Genomic DNA, 21,101 nt, shown 5'->3' with positions numbered 1-21,101 from the left:
AAGGAAGGATCTTGTGAACAACTGAGACTTTCCTTGGAAGATTGCCTACTTCAAAGGCAGATATGAGTATAAGTAGTGGACCAAAAACCCCATACTTTTAGAATACTTCTGGATCAAGCCGAACCTCTGCCAAGGAGAAGAGCTGGAGGAGGAGTACTGCCCCTTTGCTGTGTGGGTTATGCTGGGTTGGCCCACAGTTGCTACTTCTGCCTTAAACAGGACAAAGACTGGACTTTGCTGTGTGTCCTGCTTGTGAAGATTCTCCAAGGGCTTGGACTGAGCTTGCCCCCTGTTCTGAAGGCCATCACAGACTTCATCTGTCAGCACCTGGGGATCTCTTGCTGAGACCCCTGCCCTGCCAAGTTGTGCACACATCCAGTCCCTGGGCCTGTGAAAGGAGAAGCTGATGGAAAAAAAGCTATTAGTGCCCAGGTCTATAAAAACAGACAAAACAGTATTATCCTTTGCTGTGACATCTGTCTGCAAATAAAAGGGTCCATCGTCAAACGCCCACTGCAGACACCCTTTTTTACATTTCAAACAAACTGCTACAATGTGTGTACATGGACCATTGTGGTCCTCTGACACCTGATGGTGTATACAAATACATTTCAGTCGCTGTCGACTTATGGTCCAGATTTCTGTGGGTATGGCCACAACGATCAGCTAACGCTCAAACTGTTATTAAAGATTTGCGAGTCTTTATTGTGACCTATGCAGTTGCTACATTCCACTCTGACCAGGGCCCTCCTTTTGCCTCAAGGGCATTCAGTGACACCATGGTTTTGTTAGGGGTCCAACTCCATTTCTTTTCCCCCTACCATCCCGAGGGTAACAGTTTAGTGGAACGGCAGAACCGAGACTTAAAGCAATCCTTAACTGTGAGAGTATTAGGCACGGGCCTTTTTTGGCTAAATCACCTGTATGGAGTCAGGAAAAGCACTTAATACTCTTCCCAGAAGGTACCTGGGAGTGTGCACCCAGTATGAGGTGCTGTTTAGAACACACATGTATTTTCCAGAACTTGATGGCTCTGGCGCGAAGGCGGCAGACACACCTTTTGACATGAGCATGTCACTGTCTTGCAGGAATTACAAGAGTTCAGTGATGAAAACACATCTGCCTGTGCAGTCTCCTTGGGAATAAGGGATGCACCAATAACATCTACCGTCTGGATTATGAAAGTTTGGGATCTAGTGTGAGAAAAGATTGCTGTGAAAAAGGAGTTTGGTTCCTCATATCGTGCATTGGTTCCAGTCCTGGGAATACGTGGTACTGGAACGGTTATTCTACAACCTCTGCCTGGTTCAAAGGAATACCTCTTTGTCTCCATTGATAATGTCAGGTTACACCATGTTGGCGATCCTACACAACAGACCTAGAGGACTCCTGTGTATTTACTGAATCCCTCTCACTTTGGACCGGGAAGTTTCTCTAAACATTTCGAGCAGCAGTGTTGATACTTCCTCGAGCTTGTGGAGGGTGGAAAATGAACTTTCATTAGTACCTCTATCTTCATCTACGTCAAGAAAAGTCCAAAATAATTAGCATTTCTACTCAAATTTGACTCAAACTGATGGAATCGTTTACTACGAACCACCAAGGGAAACTTCTTCCATTTCTCTCCATTTCCTTACATGGCTCCAGTTTTGCACAAACTGCTTCTGGAAACTATGCCAACATCATTGACTTTTTCACTGAGTTATCCACTTCTTCTTCGACACCATTGTCAAGAGAACGTAAGCTGACAAACTGGCTCAAAATTAATTTTTATTCATCCATGGAACTATCTACGTCTCATTCTAACTGCACTTGCCTTTCTCCTTTGGATTGGCTTTCTCATTCTCTTTTTCTTACTCATACATGGTCATTACCTTCCTGAACACTCTGCAGTTGAACTGGTGGATGATGTTCTAAAACCACATCTTTCCTCACATAAAGCCCGTCGAGACCTGTCCGTAGTGAACATTTCAGCTGTACCAATTTCTGATGGAATTGTTTGGGATAAAGTAACTCTGATATATTCGGCCCGACAGAGATTCTTCAGTTTCCACGTTTTCAAATTTTCAATGAATGTTGTGATAACGCCTGGGGTTGTTTCTGATGACTGGGATGTTAAAACTGTTTATGCTTTCTGAAGGTGAATATTGTACTGTATTTGAAAGTGAAGATATTTACCAAACAAAAGAAAAATAGGTAGATATGTTATTTTATAATTATTATGGATATCATTTCATTCATAAAGCTAGCACCCTGAAGACTGTTTTTAATTACACACAATGGGACCATTGTCCTACCCCACCAGTTGTGAGTTCAAAAACATATATGGAAACGTTTGCATATTTTTCTGGGCATAGTGTTAAAAATGCTGAGTTCTGATATAGCCTTAGAACCTGCCATAGCGGGCTCTACCGGCTATTAAAGGCCCGCTCCCCGCGTTAAATGCCCGAGCCGAAGGCCAGTAAAAGCCCGCAGCACTCCATTGTTTTCAATGGAGCCCCCAGCATTCCAATGTTCTAATATTTTAAATTGCCTCCAATGGGAATGTACTGTTAACAGACACAAAATTGATTTATTCTGATTCCTTTGTTTCCTGGTTGGCTATAGAAGGCTATGAATATTGGATGGAGTCGAATGACTTAGAGTATTTTGGGAACTACAAATTGGTAAATATAGGGAATAATTGCCATTATTTAGGGCATGCCTAATACCTTTACAAATTTATATTTTAAAGAAAAAATGTACAGCAGATGAGTTGTGTAGGCTTGGCAAACATTTTAAAATTGAATGCACCCGGTATCATCCACTCCCGCAAAATTTTTCAAATGGCAAAAATACATTCATGCAACTGGAGAACAGCTCAACAGGTGGGTCCAGAAAGGAGCATTTAACACAACACTTTCAAGTCCTGGCAGATGGTTATTGTGGCCAGTGGACACAGATGGTTGTCATGCACGTTTTGTAAACTCAACAGGGGAGTTCAGAGTGAGCAGACCAGATCCTCGTTAGGTCATGAGATCATTTGGGTATTGTTACAACATACAGTGTAGGAAAATTGTGCCAGCAGTGGTTAAAAAGTTCCTCACTAGACACTGTAAAAAGAACACCTCAGTCTCCTGTCAAATAATATTGACTTACAAGATTTTCTATGAGGCCCAAGAAGACAACGTAAAAAGCGCTTCTTATATGCAATTTACAACAAAATTTTGAAACTTTCACAAATAGAAGCCACTGCCCGGTTAAGGCAAATAGATCAGGACAACTTAGAACGCATTCGCCGTTGTAGATAATGGGATTAACACCTTGTCTGACTGCATATACATTCTTAACAACATAATTTCTTCTGCAGTTCACATTATGCAAACTGACATGTCATCTCTACAACATAGACAGAGTCAGCTTAGGTCCATTATGCAGTTGAGTTGGACACTACAGACATTGAAGAGTGATCGCGTTCCATGGCAGTATGTTAGAGCAAAAGACCTGTTTGCCACATTTAATTTGACGCAACAGCAACAAATAATGGGTAAGAAGGAAGCAACTTATGTTGAATATCGAATAGTTGCCTTTTACTGTGGCTGAAATTCCATCTGCACTATGGCTAAATCGCGAAGTTATCAATCTGCCTATTTCAACACTACAGTTCACATTTTGCTTGAAACACATTCCAGTAGGCAGATATGAAAGGCTAGGAGATAGTTACATTCATTAGGTGTGGGAGTTACCCTTCTCATACAATTGTTCTACTGGCAGGAAGGTCTTTCTTAGCGGTAGGAATGTAAGACCTCTGTGAGCCATTCAGTGATTTGTAAACAGCTGTCCTCTCACTGAGAATGTAGTACTTCTGCAGCAAATGTGGCTTGTTATCTGAACGGAGTTCCTGTCCCCTTGTTTCGACCAGCATTGCAAGTGGGCTCAAATGGAAGATTTTTGCTTCTAAACAGTGAGAGCTATTTTGGAATCCGAGATGGAATTGCCTATGTAGTTCCAGTCTCCAGAATTGTTACTTGTTGCCTTAATATGCTTTTTCCTCCCAAGCAACAGATGAAAGTAGCAGACATTTGGTCTCATATTGCTACTTCTAATGTAAATTTTGACAAGCTAAGCAGACTAACTGCTCTATTGTTTCAGAAACATGTAGCACTGACATCTGCCCGTGAGACCTATGCGCTCCAAGTAGCGAGGCCATCTGCAGAGATAGTCCCTTTTAAATACAAGCTTTCTGAGACACTTCGGTGAACTCGTGGGACGAATTCTCAAAACCTTCATACTGCTGGGATTGTATATTTCTTGAAGGCTGTTGGTTCTGGGTTTGTCAGCACCTTTTCATCAATGTTTGATATAATACCTTGAGCCATACACACAATAATTTTGGGGGGGATTCCCAATTACTTTGGCCTTAATTCGTGGCATTTTGCTGATGCTATTTTTTATTCGCAATAGATGGCCAATTTCAGTAAGAAGGACTGATGGCACTTCCACCAGCGCAACAAAGTTGTGATCGCATGATGCAGTATGTGGAAGTACCACTCCTTGAAGAACTGGAGTGCAACTGGTCTTTATCGTTTAGACCGGTCCTGAAATACGTGCAGCCCGTGTTTCATTGCCTTTGGTGCCTCTTCGAATGTGCACTGCAATTGTATTTTTCTACGAGGCGCTTTCTTTCATTGGACGCTGATCTGTTCATGTTTTGCTGAGGGCTTATTACCAGACATGCACGTTGAGGGTGCGTTTGGGAAGGTAGTGTCTTCCCAAGGGGTCCTGAAAGGCTGATAAGGGTTAACACTTCAGTGCGCTAGTTTAGAACCTTGGTGGTGTCGTTACGAATTCCAAAACCTAGCGTTATGACAGTAAGATGGGACATTTCTTATGTTTCACTTTTTTCGTCACCGCTCCTCTATTATGTTCCAATATCCTGTTTATTGAAGTACATGCCTTTTTATCTGCAATTAATTCAATAAAATTCATGAACCAAGTTCTGCTTCTGTTTTATTTTTATTTTTTATTGCATGTGTGAGACAAATGTAATTTGAGAGAAAAGGGTAAGATCTTTTCCACCACGATTTCCCTGAGAAATCAGAATGTCATGCACACGGCTGCCACAAATACCTCTACTCTTTGGTACTTGTTAGGTTCTGCTAGCTGGCCAGAAAGGTTAGGCTGACAGTTGTCACACAGTGTGGGATTGGACTCCATTCCCCACAATCCACTGGTGCTGCTGCCTGAATCCAGCAGTCTCATTGTTATAATGAGAGCCAACACAATATCTGTAGGCATTGTCTTGCAACTCGAAGCATTTCTAGATTCAAATGCTACCACCTGCATCCCTGGAAATGAGAAAGGGCAAACAGGCAAAGTCAGCAAAACTAAGGGGAAGTTCAAGCACCAGTTCCAACTAGTCACTAAAGGGGAAAAAAGAATATGAAGAAAGCGACTATGCACAGGAACTTCTAGGGTGCACATCTGATGTCACAAGAGGACGGACAGACCACTCTTATGGTGGTTGAGACGATGCCCCGAAACTACAAAATAGAGAAGACAAAATTCTTGACCCAACATCTAGATGGCTGAATATTGTGCAGCATGTGAATCCAGAAAACTCTTCAAGCTTCAAAACTGCTTCAACCATTTTATTCTTTAATTGCTTCATTTGCACTGAATATTACACACTTCTGTACTCCTATAATATACAAGTCTGTGTCTCTGGGCATTACCTCTTGTAGGCACAGCACCCACCCTGCTGCCCCTGTGTCGCACTACAGGGCTGTCTTCTCTGGTTCTGTGTTGCTCCTGTCTCTCTAGCGGTTATCATTAGTAGCACTAATCAGGCTGAGGTGCACCTCAATCAACCACAGACTGTGGTGCACTCGTTCCAGAAGACTTACTTATTCGGGAGATGGGAGAGTACTCTCAAGATCTTTCCGCAGCTCTCTTGCACTCCGACAGTGCCTCATTGCACTCACAAGAGCAGCAATGCACCAGCAGTCTGGTGGAGTTCCTCTGCGTTAGGCCGAGGGCCATGCTCAACAATGTGTGCCCAGACTTTCTTTTACAGTTGCAGTGACTTTTCCTTGACAGGTGAATTCAGTTGCTATGTGATCGGTAGTCCTGGAGAAGATGTCTCCCATGCTGCCACCACAGCTCTGGGTAGTAGTCTCCCACTATAGGGACAATGATCATCTGTCACAGATGAGAGCATGCTTGGTGCGTCCCTCCAGGTCATTTTGTAAGTTCAGCACCTCTCCATGACAGGGACAAGCCTAAACATTTCTGCACACACTTAGATTAGCACGGCGCCAGAGCCAAGTATAGAACTTCACCATACCAGATACACGTAGTTGCAGTGGAACATGCATGTTGGTCCCGGCACGGGACATTCTCATACAGACATATTAAACTGAATTTAAATATTTTCATTCTTGTAACAGCTTAGTGAAGTCTTCCAACTAAGTATTACTATATACCACATTTTGTCCTTCACCTCAGTATGTCATAATGAGATCTAAAGCCCTATTATGGAAAGACAAGTACTTTTGGTGATAGTTCTTTTGGCAGGCATTTATTGAGAACATTGTATAGTAACATCTGGTTCCTGGATGACCTTTCACAATGCATGGTTGAAAATGGTCTTCTTTTTAGCTATACCTGTGTGAAAACTGTTGGATGAGGGATGTGAGGCTTGGAGACCTGCTTCGAATTTGGTGTGGTAGTATCTCTTTGTATAAGCATGAGATGTTGAGGAAGAATTCGAGAATGTGCAGTTGCCTAAGCTTCTACCTACCTTTTGTTATGAGATAACATTAGTGCATGGGGAAAAACAGGTTTTTAACACTCATCAGAATTTGGGATTGTTGTAAATCATTCTTATTTTAGCAGGGAAGAAGACAATATCCATAGGGACGTGCTGGAGTGAGATGGTTACTTTGACTCTGGAAAAAAGGCACTCTTCTGCTAGTTAGGATCTGCCTTTGTGTGTCCACGCCATTGCTTTTTCAGCAAACTGTTAGAGGGTAACCCTAATGCTGAAACATGCAGAGCATTTTAAAATTCAATTTGGTGCCAGCCACTTGGATACAGAAGGAACATTTCTGAATATATGGAAGATAACCAGATGCAGAATGTATTACAGAAGATTACATTTTTCATATCCATTGCACATTTTGTATTTGGAACCCTGTGCAAACACTTTATCTCCCTGCTTGCGTTTTGGTCCTGCATTGTTGTACTGAAAAAAAGAAAGAGATGGAGTTCCCTAACAGTGTAGCGTTGTAAGGGGCACAATAGATTTGTGATTGGTGGACTCACATTGATGTAGTTACAGAAGACACGCCTGGCTAAGATGGCAACTATTACTATAATCCTGGTTTTCCTTCATTGTCTCTTTTTAGGCGGTTAAGTGACACTCCCTCTGCTGCTAAGAAGGAGCCTGATGCCCGCCGGCCTGGCCCTGTGCCCTCTAAGCCTGCGCCAGAGGTGGACCCAGACACTATCCTGAAGGCGCTCTTTAAATCATCATCAGCAGCTGCCACCACCTCTGCCGCAGCCACAGCGTTCAAGATCAAGCTCTAAGGAGTGGGCTTGGAGTCGTTTGGGGTGGTAGACAGAAGAGTTATCATGGGGCAGGAGAATGCGAGGCAGACCCCTTGCTGAAACATAGAACGAACCCTGGACTTTAACGGCCAAGCAGAGTATGGACTGCAGACAACTGCCGAGAAGGGGGAGGGGGAAGTAGCGCTTTAGGAGAGACTTGAGGCGGGCATGGCAACAGCAGGGCGAAAAAGAGACATGGATTTGTTTTTTCTTCGACCAATTTTACGTTTTTTTTTTTTTTGTAAAAAGTTTTTTGTTTCGTTTGACTGTTATTGCTTTCAACCATTTTTTGTTTTTTGTTTTGTTTCTGTAAAATGAAGTGAGAATGTATCCCAGGGCCTCGGACGCTCTCATCTCTCATTGTTCCTGTGTGTCTGCTTTCTATACGACCCAGGGCCTCACAGTCTACTATTTGGCCAGTTTGTTCTAAACGTGTTTGTAGTAAAAAAGAAAAAACATGTTAAAAAAAAAAGTGTTACTTCTATTTTTAACAGGAGGTTGGAATGATCTACTCAAACTGTTGCATTGCAACAAGATGTTTTTAAGTCTGCACCGTCTTTGAAGTAACCTGAACCTCCCTGCATCTAGTGCCTAGCAGTGGTATTAAATATGTTTAGTATTATGCTAACTTTTTAAAAAGATACTATAAAACCAAAGGTATTAAAAAATACTTTATAGCGCACCAAATCGGCCCCAGTTTGTACTGAAATCAAATGAGTTCTGTCACGACGCAGTGTTACTCAATGAGAAATTTTGAATACAGTAATTTTCTTTTACTGAATTCAATATTTGAGTAATTTCAGAAGTGTAAACTAGGGGCGTAACAGCATCTTTATTCCTGGAAACAATACTGTGCCTTTAGGAGATGTTTTTTAGTTTCTGTGAACCACATAAGCGGTATGACCCACCTTTTCTGGTAGTCTTATCCCAGGCCATATCAAATTGTAACAATGAAGTATAAAATAGCCTGAAGCAGCAAAGGCCTGGAGTCTACGCAGTAAGATTAGACTCAATATATATTGTCTATCAGGCACACAAGTCACCATCAGATAGCTTGCACTACATGTTTACTGCATATTTTATAATCTCAACACCATAACCAGAGTCCTTCATTCTTCACTTCACAAAGATTTTAAATGCTTGTTTAAGTTAATGCAACATATCCCAGACCGGTAATCTGTAATAGCCAATGCGGTATTTCATATAATCCATCCTGTTTTACTGTAATAGAAATGGAGGTTCGGTGGCATGTGTAGCTGCAGATACACATGCTGTGCATAGTCCGCCGTCTGGTGTTGGGTCGGAGTGTTACAAGTTGTTTTTCTTCGAAGAAGTCTTTTCGAGTCACGAGACCGAGGGACTCCTCCCACTTCGGTTCCATTGCGCATGGGCGCCGACTCCATCTTAGATTGGTTTTTTTCCGCCATCGGGTTCGGACGTGTTCCTTTTCGCTCCGTGTTTCGGGTCGGAAAGTTAGTCAGAATCAACTGAAAATTCGTCGGTATTGTTTCGTTCGGTATCGGGATAGTTAGGGCAAATCGACACCGAGCCTTAAAGAGCTCCGGTAACCCTTCGGGGTATTTTCAATCCCCCGTCGGGGCCTGGTCGGCCCGACCGCGTGCAACATCGAGACTGATGGAACGGACCCCGTTCCGATTCTGTCCTAAATGCCACAGTAAATATCCTTATACAGACCAACATTTGGTCTGTAACTTGTGCCTGTCCCCCGAGCACAAGGAAGAGTCGTGTGAGGCCTGTCGCGCGTTTCGGTCGAGAAAAACGCTCAGGGACCGAAGAGCCAGGAGGTTGCAGATGGCTTCCACGCCGACAGGACAACAAGGGTTCGAGGAGGAGGAAGAAGAAGAAACTTTCTCCATCCGCGAATCGGATTCCGAAGAATTCGACGTCGACGAGCAACCAACCGTGAGTAAGACGTCGAAAGAAAGATCACACGAAAAAACAGACAAAGCCCAGGGGACGCCACTGCCAACAGGCCATGGCATAACCCATAAAGTAGGTGACCGTCCATCGGCACCGAAAAAGGGCGAGCTGGTGCCGAAGTCGTCCGACTCAGGTCGAGACACAGGCACGCAACACTCTCGGGACCGAGAGAGTGGTGCAGAAAAGGCTCGACACCGAGATAGCGGCACCGAAGCTACTCGACACAGAGACAGCGGCACCGAAGCTGCTCGGCACCGAAGATGGTCGGCACCGAGAGGCCAAGACACCGAAAAAGAGAAAGATCTCGTCGGAGCCGAAAACAACTAAAGACACGGTTTCGGTGCCAAAACACCCGGCAACCGAACCAAAAACCAGTTCCTACTCAGAGGAACAATCACTGTCCTCCCAACTAAAAAGACACAGATTTGAGGAGGAATTACAAACTACAGAGGTAGATCACACGCAAAAGCGGATCTTTATCCAAAGGGGTACAGGGAAAATCAGCACTCTTCCCCCAATCAGAAGGAAAAGGAAACTTGACTTCCAGCAACAAGACAAGCCACCACAAGCAAAGGTGGTAAAGAGGGTAACTCCACCACCCTCTCCACCACAGTCAACTCCTGTATCACCGGCACAGACTCCACCACAATCACCAGCTCATACCACCATGAGCCAGGATGATCAGGAAGCATGGGACCTCTATGATGCTCCAGTATCGGACAATAGTCCAGAGTCGTACCCAACTAAACCCTCACCACCTGAGGACAGTACAGCATATGCACAGGTGGTAGCTAGGGCAGCCGAATTTCATAATGTATCTCTACATTCGGAGCCTATTGAGGATGACTTCCTCTTTAACACCATGTCCTCCACCCACAGCCATTATCAAAGCCTTCCCATGCTCCCGGGAATGCTAAGGCACGCTAAACAGATTTTCAAGGAGCCTGTTAAAAGCAGAGCAATAACTCCAAGGGTGGAGAAAAAATACAAGGCACCGCCCACAGACCCTGCTTTTATTACATCACAACTGACACCAGATTCAGTAGTCGTAGGAGCAGCTCGTAAAAGAGCCAACTCGCATGCATCAGGCGACGCACCACCTCCGGACAAGGAGAGCCGCAAGTTTGATGCAGCTGGGAAAAGGGTTGCAGCACAAGCTGCAAATCAGTGGCGCATTGCCAACTCGCAAGCACTCCTAGCGCGATATGACAGGGCCCATTGGGACGAGATGCAGCATCTCATCGAGCACCTCAACAAGTGGTTGAAGAGGGGCAAAATATCTCCAACAACCAAATACATTCTTCTATGGATGCAGCAGATACAGCTGCAAGAACAATAAATACTGCTGTGACAATAAGGAGGCACGCATGGCTGCGCACATCTGGCTTCAAACCTGAGATACAACAGGCAGTGCTCAATATGCCGTTCAATGAACAGCAATTGTTTGACCCAGAAGTGGACACTGCAATTGAAAAATTAAAGAAGGACACTGACACAGCCAAAGCCATGGGCGCACTCTATTCCCCGCAGGGCAGAGGCACATTTGGCACATTTCGCAAAACAACTTTCAGAGGAGGGTTTCGAGGTCAAGCCACAGAAGCCAGCACCTCACAAACAAGACCACCTACCTACCAGGGACAATATCAAAGGGGTGGCTTTCGAGGCCAATACAGAGGGGGCCAATTCCCAAGAAACCGGGGAAAGTTTCAAGGTCCCAAAACCCCTCAAAATAAACAGTGACTCACAGGTCACACAACCCCTTCACACAACACCAGTGGGGGGAAGACTAAGCCAGTTCCACAAATCATGGGAGGAAATAACAACAGACACTTGGGTCTTAGCAATTATCCAACATGGTTATTGCATAGAATTTCTCCAACTCCCTCCAAACGTCCCACCGAAAACACACAATATGTCAAAACAGCATATAGACCTTCTAGGACTAGAAGTTCAATCATTACTGCAAAAAGACGCAATAGAATTAGTACCAAAAACACAAAAGAACACAGGAGTTTACTCACTGTACTTTCTAATACCGAAAAAGGACAAAAGTCTGAGACCAATATTAGATCTCAGAACACTAGACACCTACATCAAATCAGACCACTTTCACATGGTCACGTTACAAGACGTAATACCACTACTGAAACAGCAAGACTACATGACAACGTTAGATCTAAAAGACGCGTATTTCCATATACCGATACATCCCTCGCACAGGAAATACCTAAGGTTCGTATTCAAAGGAATACATTACCAATTCAAAGTGTTGCCATTCGGAATAACAACAGCACCAAGAGTCTTTACAAAATGTCTAGCAGTAGTAGCTGCACATATCAGGAGGCAGCAAATACACGTGTTCCCGTACCTAGACGATTGGTTAATCAAAACCAACTCGCTAACAAAGTGTTCACACCACACAGATTATGTTATACAAACCCTTTACAAACTGGGTTTCTCCATCAACTATGCAAAGTCACACCTTTTGCCGTGTCAAACACAGCAATACTTAGGAGCGACAATCAACACAACAAAAGGGATAGCCACTCCAAGTCCACCAAGGGTTCAAAATTTTCACAAGGTGATACAAGCTATGTATCCAACACAAAAGATACACGCAAAGATGGTATTAAAACTCCTAGGCATGATGTCCTCATGCATAGCCATTGTCCCAAACGCAAGATTGCACATGCGGCCCTTACAACAGTGCCTAGCATCACAATGGTCACATGCACAGGGTCAACTTCTAGATCTGGTGTTGATAAACCGCCAAACATACATCTCGCTTCTATGGTGGAACAGTACAAATTTAAACAAAGGGCGGCCTTTCCAAGACCCAGTGCCACAATACGTGATAACAACAGATGCTTCCATGACAGGGTGGGGAGCGCACCTCAATCAACACAGCATCCAAGGACAATGGGACGTACATCAAAGAAAGTTTCATATAGATCACCTAGAATTGTTAGCAGTATTTTTAGCGTTGAAAGCATTCCAACCAATGATAACCCACAAATACATTCTTGTCAAAACAGACAACATGACGACAATGTATTATTTAAACAAACAGGGGGGAACACACTCGGCACAGTTGTGTCTCCTAACACAAAAAATATGGCATTGGGCAATTCACAACCACATTCGCCTAATAGCACAGTTTATTCCAGGGATCCAGAACCAGCTAGCAGACAATCTCTCTCGGGATCACCAACAGGTCCACGAATGGGAAATTCACCCCCAAATCCTGAACACTTACTTCCAAATTTGCGGAACACCTCAAATAGATCTATTTGCAACAAAAGAAAACACAAAATGCCAAAACTTTGCATCCAGGTACCCACACCGGCAATCTCAAGGCAATGCTCTATGGATGAATTGGTCAGGGATATTTGCGTACGCTTTTCCCCCTCTCCCTCTCCTTCAATATCTAGTAAACAGATTGAGTCAAAACAAACTCAAACTCATACTAATAGCACCTACATGGGCAAGACAACCTTGGTATACCACACTACTAGACCTGTCAGTAGTACCTCATGTCAAACTACCCAACAGGCCAGATCTGTTAACACAACACAAACAACAGATCAGGCACCCAAACCCAGCATCACTGAATCTAGCAATTTGGCTCCTGAAATCCTAGAATTTGTACACTTAAACCTCACACAAGAGTGTATGGAGGTCATAAAACAAGCTAGAAGACCATCCACTAGACACTGCTATGCAAGTAAATGGAAAAGATTTGTTTGTTACTGCCATAATAATCAAGTCCAACCATTGCATGCATCTCCAAAAGATGTAGTAGGATATTTACTACATTTACAAAATCAAATCTAGCTTTCTCTTCCATAAAAATACATCTCGCAGCAATATCTGCTTACCTGCAGATTACTCATTCAACTTCCCTATTTAGAATACCTGTCATTAAAGCGTTTATGGAGGGCCTAAAGAGAATTATACCACCAAGGACACCACCTGTTCCTTCATGGAACCTCAACATTGTCTTAACAAGGCTCATGGGTCCACCTTTCGAACCCATGCATTCTTGTGAAATGCAATACTTAACGTGGAAAGTTGCATTTCTCATTGCCATCACATCTCTAAGAAGAGTAAGTGAAATACAGGCGTTTACCATACAAGAACCATTTATTCAAATACACAAAAATAAGGTCGTTCTAAGAACAAATCCAAAATTCTTACCAAAGGTTATCTCACCGTTCCACTTAAACCAAACAGTGGAATTACCAGTGTTCTTCCCACAGCCAGATTCAATAGCTGAAAGAGCACTACATACATTAGACATCAAGAGAGCGCTAATGTACTACATTGACAGGACAAAAGAAATTAGGAAGACAAAACAACTATTTGCCTTCCAAAAACCTCATACTGGAAATCCAATTTCAAAACAAGGTATCACCAGATGGATAGTAAAGTGCATCCAAACCTGCTATCTTAAAGCAAAGAGAGAACTGCCTATAACACCAAAGGCACACTCAACCAGAAAGAAAGGTGCTACTATGGCCTTTCTAGGAAATATTCCAATGACCGAAATATGTAAGGCAGCAACATGGTCTACGCCTCATACATTTACTAAACACTACTGTGTAGATGTGTTATCTGCACAACAGGCCACAGTAGGTCAAGCCGTACTAAGAACTTTATTTCAAACTACTTCCACTCCTACAGGCTGAACCACCGCTTTTGGGGAGATAACTGCTTACTAGTCTATGCACAGCATGTGTATCTGCAGCTACACATGCCACCGAACGGAAAATGTCACTTACCCAGTGTACATCTGTTCGTGGCATTAGTCGCTGCAGATTCACATGCGCCCACCCTCCTCCCCGGGAGCCTGTAGCCGTTTAGAAGTAGATCTTGAACATTTGTACATTTGTAAATATATTACATTAAACCTTCATTTTGTACATACGTATTTATTCCATTGCATGGGCACTATTATTAGCATACACAACTCCTACCTCACCCTCTGCGGGGAAAACAATCTAAGATGGAGTCGACGCCCATGCGCAATGGAACCGAAGTGGGAGGAGTCCCTCGGTCTCGTGACTCGAAAAGACTTCTTCGAAGAAAAACAACTTGTAACACTCCGACCCAACACCAGACGGCGGACTATGCACAGCATGTGAATCTGCAGCGACTAATGCCACGAACAGATGTACACTGGGTAAGTGACATTTTCCTTACTGTTATAAGCCTCCTCCCATTAAATCTTTTTTTTTTTTTTGCAGATTGTCCTTCCCATGTGCATATAGTCTTATGGAGCATGAAAGTGGGGATTTATAGTTGGTGAAAACGTTGTGATATGTTGGCGGATTCAGTCTGTGGTATGGATTTGCATAGGTTAAGGCTTTCCCAACTTCATTTGTTGCGATCAAGTTTGTTTCCCTAAAAGGAGTTCCACCATGGAATATGTCTGGCTTTATTTTTGCTTTATGCACCATGAGGGCTTCACTCGTAGCTCGCCAACATATCCATCCACAAATCCCTTTTAGGGATTGCTGTGCTGTCAGATCTCTGCGTGAGTTCTTTAAACAAGCCATCCAGTCTAGATGAAAACAGTTCTTTATCCATTCTTGCTTCTATAACAGCCACCTACAATAGGTATTCTAGAATGTTGCTTTGTTTGAACTCTGCTGAGATTTTGAAACCTGTTGTGACCTCATACACTGGATGGCCTCTTTAAGGGATGTTTTCTATCTTAGCTTTTCATGTAACATTAGTCCTAAATATCCTAGCTTTGCACTTGTTAAGTAGGTGACCAGTTCATATATCATCCTAAATTATTTTAGCTTCAAAAGATCTTTATCTTGATTAGTTTGACCTATAAGTTCACTTAAGCTTAATTATTTAATGTTTTACAGTTTTTGCTGATCGATTTGTGATATACATATAAAACTCGATATTACAGGCTTGCTATTAAAAGGTGTGATCCACATCATACCGGATGTGAATTTGCTCTTCCCTGGATCAAATATAAAGCTTCTATGCATAGACAGGTAAGGTGGGGCAAGGACGCAGCCATATTTAAAAGTGTTAAGTTTCATTAGAGTAGAGTTCTACTATTTCTGATAATTTTGCTGTCAGTCAGGTGTTTGGTATTTGTAACACGATGTGGTTATTTTAATGGAATGCTTTGAGGTTTTTTTTTTTTTTTTTAAGTGACAGCGACCTTCCTTCATTGCTTATTTTGGTGCCTGGTAGTTTGCATTGAATGGCATATATTGTATCTGTAATGCTTGTTAGGCTGTCTCTTGCTCACTGTTGCATGTTTATGCATTAATCTTCTCTTCATGCTGATACTGTAGACTAGTCCTAAATACTGACCGTGGAGGAGATATCGCCATTCTTTGGCAGCCCCATCCTTCTCAGACCTTCCTTTATTTTGTTGCTGTAGTTGCGTGGTTGGTCAGATAGCAACTGAACATGGGGTTTAGTGCAATGCTTCCCGGTTGCATTTGTTGGTGCTTGTGGCCCAGGGATTGTGTAATTTAGCTCGCTTCGTGCCAACGAAACCTCCTAGGATAGGACAGTATCTTCCCCCTATCACCTCAGGCGTTCAGTGTAGTAATGTCTGCCTATTTGGGCGTGTCTCGCAATACCTGGATTAATATTGTGGATATCCTACAGTACTGGGATATTACGTGCCTTTTTAACTGTATACGTTTTCCCTAAACTTTTTTTTGCAATATTTTTAAACATCTAGCACATGTGGCTGCAACTGTGTGAGCCTGGGGGTATATTTCAGTGACCTAACGGAATAGAACTGTAAATGCTTCAAAGAGTCCCATCGTTCACTGGAATTCTATAGGGGGAGGCTGTGTTGGGGTGGCAGTGTCTTGGTTCACAGACCTAATTTCTGACTCTTCCACTGCTTACGTCTTCATTGTGAATGAGAAGGCATCGTTCGTTAATACTCAGGTGTTACTGCCTGTGTCAACTGTCTAGATTAGTAGCAACGGAAGTGAGGTTTTTTTTGTGGTCTTTGTCTTGTGTTAGCCAAGACCATTTCATTTTACATAAATTATTAGAACTAGTGTTAGCTATGTGTTTTGGATTTGCACTAAAATTATTTTGTTAAGTTTTATGATAACCAAAACTTTTTGAATCGGTTTTACTACAAATATATTTACATACTTATAGGCTCTTTCAGCCTCTTCATCTATTGATTTGCTGTGTTGTTCACATTTTTCTTCTGCCCTCTACTTCATACATCATAAGGCAGTGGGTCAGCCCACTTCAGCCGTTGGCTAACCACGGAGTGAGTGGTGGGATTCTGCTCTTTCTGAAGGAGCACATCCAGACCCAAAGTAATCCCCTTCATTGCCAGGGACGAATATGGCAATTTGTATTCTTTTGAACCGAAAATATTTTTGCTTTTAGCCAGCGTTTCATAAGTGACGAGAACACAGCAACTTCCCAACAATTGTTTCAAACTCACGATAAAACAAGTATTGACAAAGGTCCAGCAGCCAACTATTGACTTATTGGCTTTGCCAGTTTTTTTTTTTTTTTTGTAATCTGGTCAAAACTGCTTGGGCCGATCGAGGTCTTTAATTGCAAACTAAGTTCTAGATTTGAGGGTCCAGTATATGCAACTCCGCATGAGATTTAATTTAACTGTGCAATCTATTCTCACTACAAGGTGACGCCCTTTCCCATACCCATTCCTACTAGCATGAATGACCAGAATGCAAGTGGCTGCTGTTTGCGCCATTTGTGTCCTTTTTCTTGTTTTTTTTTTTTTTTTTTTTTTTTTTTTTTTAGCACAAAAATCTGGTTTGACATTTTATGTAATTTTCTGAAATTTCACAAAATTACAATTTCGTAATTAGTTAAGATGCACACTCCTGGAAGTTTTCGGTTTTAACTTGGACAGAGGGCTGTGTTTGTTTGAATGTCCTCTTTACGTGCTGTGAAACCCTTTGATTATTTCCTAAGTCAGAGTTTTATACAAAAAAACACTTCCCTTGATCATCCACAGGCTATCACCGTCCCTTGAGAAAGGTTAGTAGAAGTAGAAAAATACTTTTGTCGGTCATACGTGACCATCAAAGTGCACATAAAATAAGTTATATTTAAAACAATTCTATAATATAAACATAGAACCCTTGAATGGAAGAAAATAAAATATGAATACAAATCCTACTGTATTATCATGACCTCCGTACACTAAGGAAGATGTTACTTCCCTAAGTTGCAGAAATCCCACAGATAATAGCATAATAAAAAAAGAAACTTCTTCAGGCCAATCCAGTCCAGTAACTTAAAACAATATTCCTAGTTAGATGTTTATCATCCTAGACTTAAAACTATTGGTGCCTGCACCAAAATGACAGCAAAAATCTGCTTACTGAAAATACTATTTCCTCTGTTGTATCGTATTTTAAAATTCTTAGGGCCTGATGATGGTGTGTTATCCCAAGCATCAAACATATTTGCGAATCTATCTTCTTCTTTGTTCTCTATACTCTGGGCATGCAAATAAAACATGGGCTTCAGTCTCATTTGCCAGGCCACAGACTGGACATAAGCTTGAGGCAGTGCCCTCATTCCACCTGCTGGTGAAAGAGCTTAGTGGGAAGGAGCCTGTTCTGAATCTTATAAACAGACTTTTGGCCAGGGCCGAAGTGATCCTATCAACGTATGGTTCAAAGAATGGGAAGAGCGAAACTGCTTGTCAGACTACCGTAAGTGCCTGACAGAACTGTCTGCTGATTTATGAACTCCCAATATCGTTTTTTAATTTTTTTGGGCATCAGCTTTGCATAGACATTCTGATGGATACAACTACCTGTGGATTCCTCACCTAATGAATACTCCCATGGCGCCAGCATTCGACGGAAATCTTCTTACTAGTCTCTGCACGTCGACGAGGACGTCACTCTAGCCCACACGACGCCGTCTGACGTCATACAGGCAATAAGAGGTCCTCGCCGACGTGCCGATGACAGTTCCCTTTTTTCCGTGCATTCGAAACGGTTATCTTCGAGGGAGCTACTGTTACCTTCGTGGTTACAGTGTATTGTCTGCTGCGTAGTCTTCTCTGCGGTAATAATGTCTCCGAGGAAGTCGGGTTTCAAGCCCTGTCGAGAGTGTGGGGGCAAGATGTCAGTTACAGATCCTCACTCCGACTGTCTATGGTGTTTGAGCTCCGACCACGACGTCTCGACTTGCGATTCATGTCAACACATGAATCCGAAGGCCCTCAAAGAGCGTGAGGCCAAGTTATTCATGGCAAAGTCAAAGAAGAAGGAGAAACATCATAAGAAGTCTTCTTCGCCAAGGTCTCACCGGCGTCATCGAGACTCCCGGCGCCGTAGAGACTCACGACGTCATTCCAGCAAGGAGTCTCGTTCGAGGTCACCTTCGGCTCGGCGTCGGAGGACTTGGGAGGTCAGCCCCACGGTCACGCCGCATCCATCGACGCCGTTGCCCTCTCCGGCGTCACCGACTTCGCCTGGTCAGGCGTCGGTGATTGAGGTGGTGCAGCCTCTTGTGTTTTCTCCGGCGTCGCAGACGTCGAGGCCGGCGTCAGGGTCGCCCTCGATCCAGGCACCCCAGTATCTGGCTTTTCCCACTCCTGGAGCCGATAGTACCGCGTTTCTTAATGCGATGTATACCATCTTTCAGCAGATGGCTCCAGGAGCTGCTCCGGCTGGTCCTTCGGGGCCCTTGGCCTTTTCGTTGGGTGATCCTGCGCCTCTTCGGCCGGCACCCTTTATGCCCTTTCTCCCTTTTGGGAATGTGGGCTCGGCGCCGGTGCCGGCGTCGGTGGCCGCTCCGGTGGCTTCGGATGTTTCGGCCCCGGAGGTTGCCCTTCCGTCGAAGTCAGGATTTTGCCCTGTGACTCCGGTTGGTCCATCGGCTCCAAGACCTCGTCCTCCGGCTCCTACCTCGGCGCCGAAGCTGCCTGTGGCGCCGGACGCGGCGTCAGATGCTTCTGGAGATCGGCGCCGTTCTTCGACGTCGGCGGAGGCCATGTCGACTCCGCGTATCGAGGAGAGACTTCATTCGAGGAGGCGTGCTCTCCGTCTTTTAGAAGAACAGGAGTACCAGCGAGTCTTAGAGGAGGGAGAGATTGAGGACTCTGGAGACGGACTACATGGTCTGGATACAGCCAGTGGGCTGGACACTTCCCCTGAGTGGGACCTTTCATCTCCAGGGGAATATACGGAGGAGGCTGCTTCCTTTCATGCTGTGGTGAGGAAGGCAGCGAGCTTTTTGGACCTGCCTTTGCCGGTGGCAGAGGCGAAGCAGAATTTGCTGACAGAGGTATTGCATCCGGCCTCTGCTGCAGCTGAGCCTCTCTTGCCATTTAATGAGGCTTTGCTGGATCCGGTGTTGGAGGTGTGGAAGAAGCCGGTGTCTTCCTCGGCCGTTCATAGGGCTGTGGCCAGGAGGTATCGAGCTGCACCATCTGACCCTGGCTTTCTCTCTAGACACCCTACGCCGGAGAGCTTGGTGGTGCAAGCCTCCTGTTCCTCAAAGTCAGCGCCTGGTTCCTTCCCGACGGTGCCTGGAGACAGAGACTCCAAGAAACTGGATGCGCAGTCCAAGAAAATATTTTCGTCATGCAGTTTGGCGTTGAAGGCCACCAACGCAACGTGCATTCTGGGGAGGTACATCCATGCTCTGATGGATGATATTTCGTCTTCATTTACGGAGCTCCCCCAGGGTCTCTTGGATGTGGTCTCGGACGCCCAGGCTGCCGCGACCCAGATTATCCAGTCTGGGCTGGACACGACCGACTCGGTGGCCAGGGCGATGGGCACGGCTGTGGTGGCAAGAAGACAGGCCTGGCTCCGAAACTCAGGGTTTTCTGCGGATGTGCAGTCGACCCTGCTGGACCTCCCGTTTGATGGGGACAGACTGTTTGGAGCAAAGGCAGATTCGGCCTTGGAACGATTTAAGGAGAGCAGAGCCACAGCCAAATCGTTAGGACTGCAAGCTCCTTCTTCCTCTGCCTCTTCTAGATTTTTCAGGAGGTTTCGGGGATTTGGGCGTGGCTCTTCTTCCTCTTCCTTTCGGGGGAGGTTCCAGCAACCCGCCTCTTCCCTCCCCTATAGGTCATTTAGAGGGAGGGGGAGGGGTGGGGCCCGTACCAGAGGAGCCTCTCAACAGCACTCTGCCTCTTCCTCGTCCTCTGGAGGGGTGCAGCAGGGGAAGCAGCCTTAGGCTTCCACCGTTTCCCACTCACTCCTCTCCTGTAGGGGGAAGATTACAGCATTTTCTCCACAAGTGGAAGTCTATCACAACGGACACTTGGGTTCTCGGCATTGTGGGGAAAGGCTACGCCCTTCCCTTTCGGGAGTTCCCGCCCCTCATCCCGCCCCGCCCATCTTATTGTTCAGAAGAACACCTCCTGTTGCTAGAACAGGAGGTTCAAGTCCTCCTTTCAAAGGGCGCGGTAGAGTTGGTCCCAGAGCAGGAAAAGGGTCGAGGTTGTTACTCAAGATACTTCCTGATTCCCAAAAAGGATGGTCAGTTGAGACCAATCCTGGATCTGAGGATCTTGAATTGGTTCCTCAAACAGGAAAAGTTCAAGATGCTGA

General features: G+C 44.4%; 1 protein-coding gene across 4 annotated transcripts in view; it reads left to right on the top strand.

The window, feature by feature from the left end:
• POLDIP3 (DNA polymerase delta interacting protein 3) overlaps window positions 1-8,277 on the top strand; it is an 81,159-nt gene extending 72,882 nt beyond the window's left edge. The window contains exon 9 of one of the 4 annotated variants that reach the window (XM_069231224.1): window positions 7,389-8,277. In XM_069231224.1, coding sequence (XP_069087325.1) covers window positions 7,389-7,569 — 181 coding nt within the window. In that variant the 3' untranslated portion in view covers window positions 7,570-8,277. Of the gene's footprint in view, window positions 1-1,088; window positions 4,976-7,388 lie in introns of those variants that run through there. The other 3 variants (XM_069231223.1, XM_069231226.1, XM_069231225.1) reach the window with 3 other exon arrangements.
• Window positions 8,278-21,101: the final 12,824 nt, after the last annotated feature.

The sequence above is a fragment of the Pleurodeles waltl genome, chromosome 4_2, assembly GCF_031143425.1.
Source record: "Pleurodeles waltl isolate 20211129_DDA chromosome 4_2, aPleWal1.hap1.20221129, whole genome shotgun sequence".
In the NCBI taxonomy this organism is placed as follows: domain Eukaryota; kingdom Metazoa; phylum Chordata; class Amphibia; order Caudata; family Salamandridae; genus Pleurodeles; species Pleurodeles waltl.
This window is presented reverse-complemented; position numbering and strand designations above follow the sequence as displayed.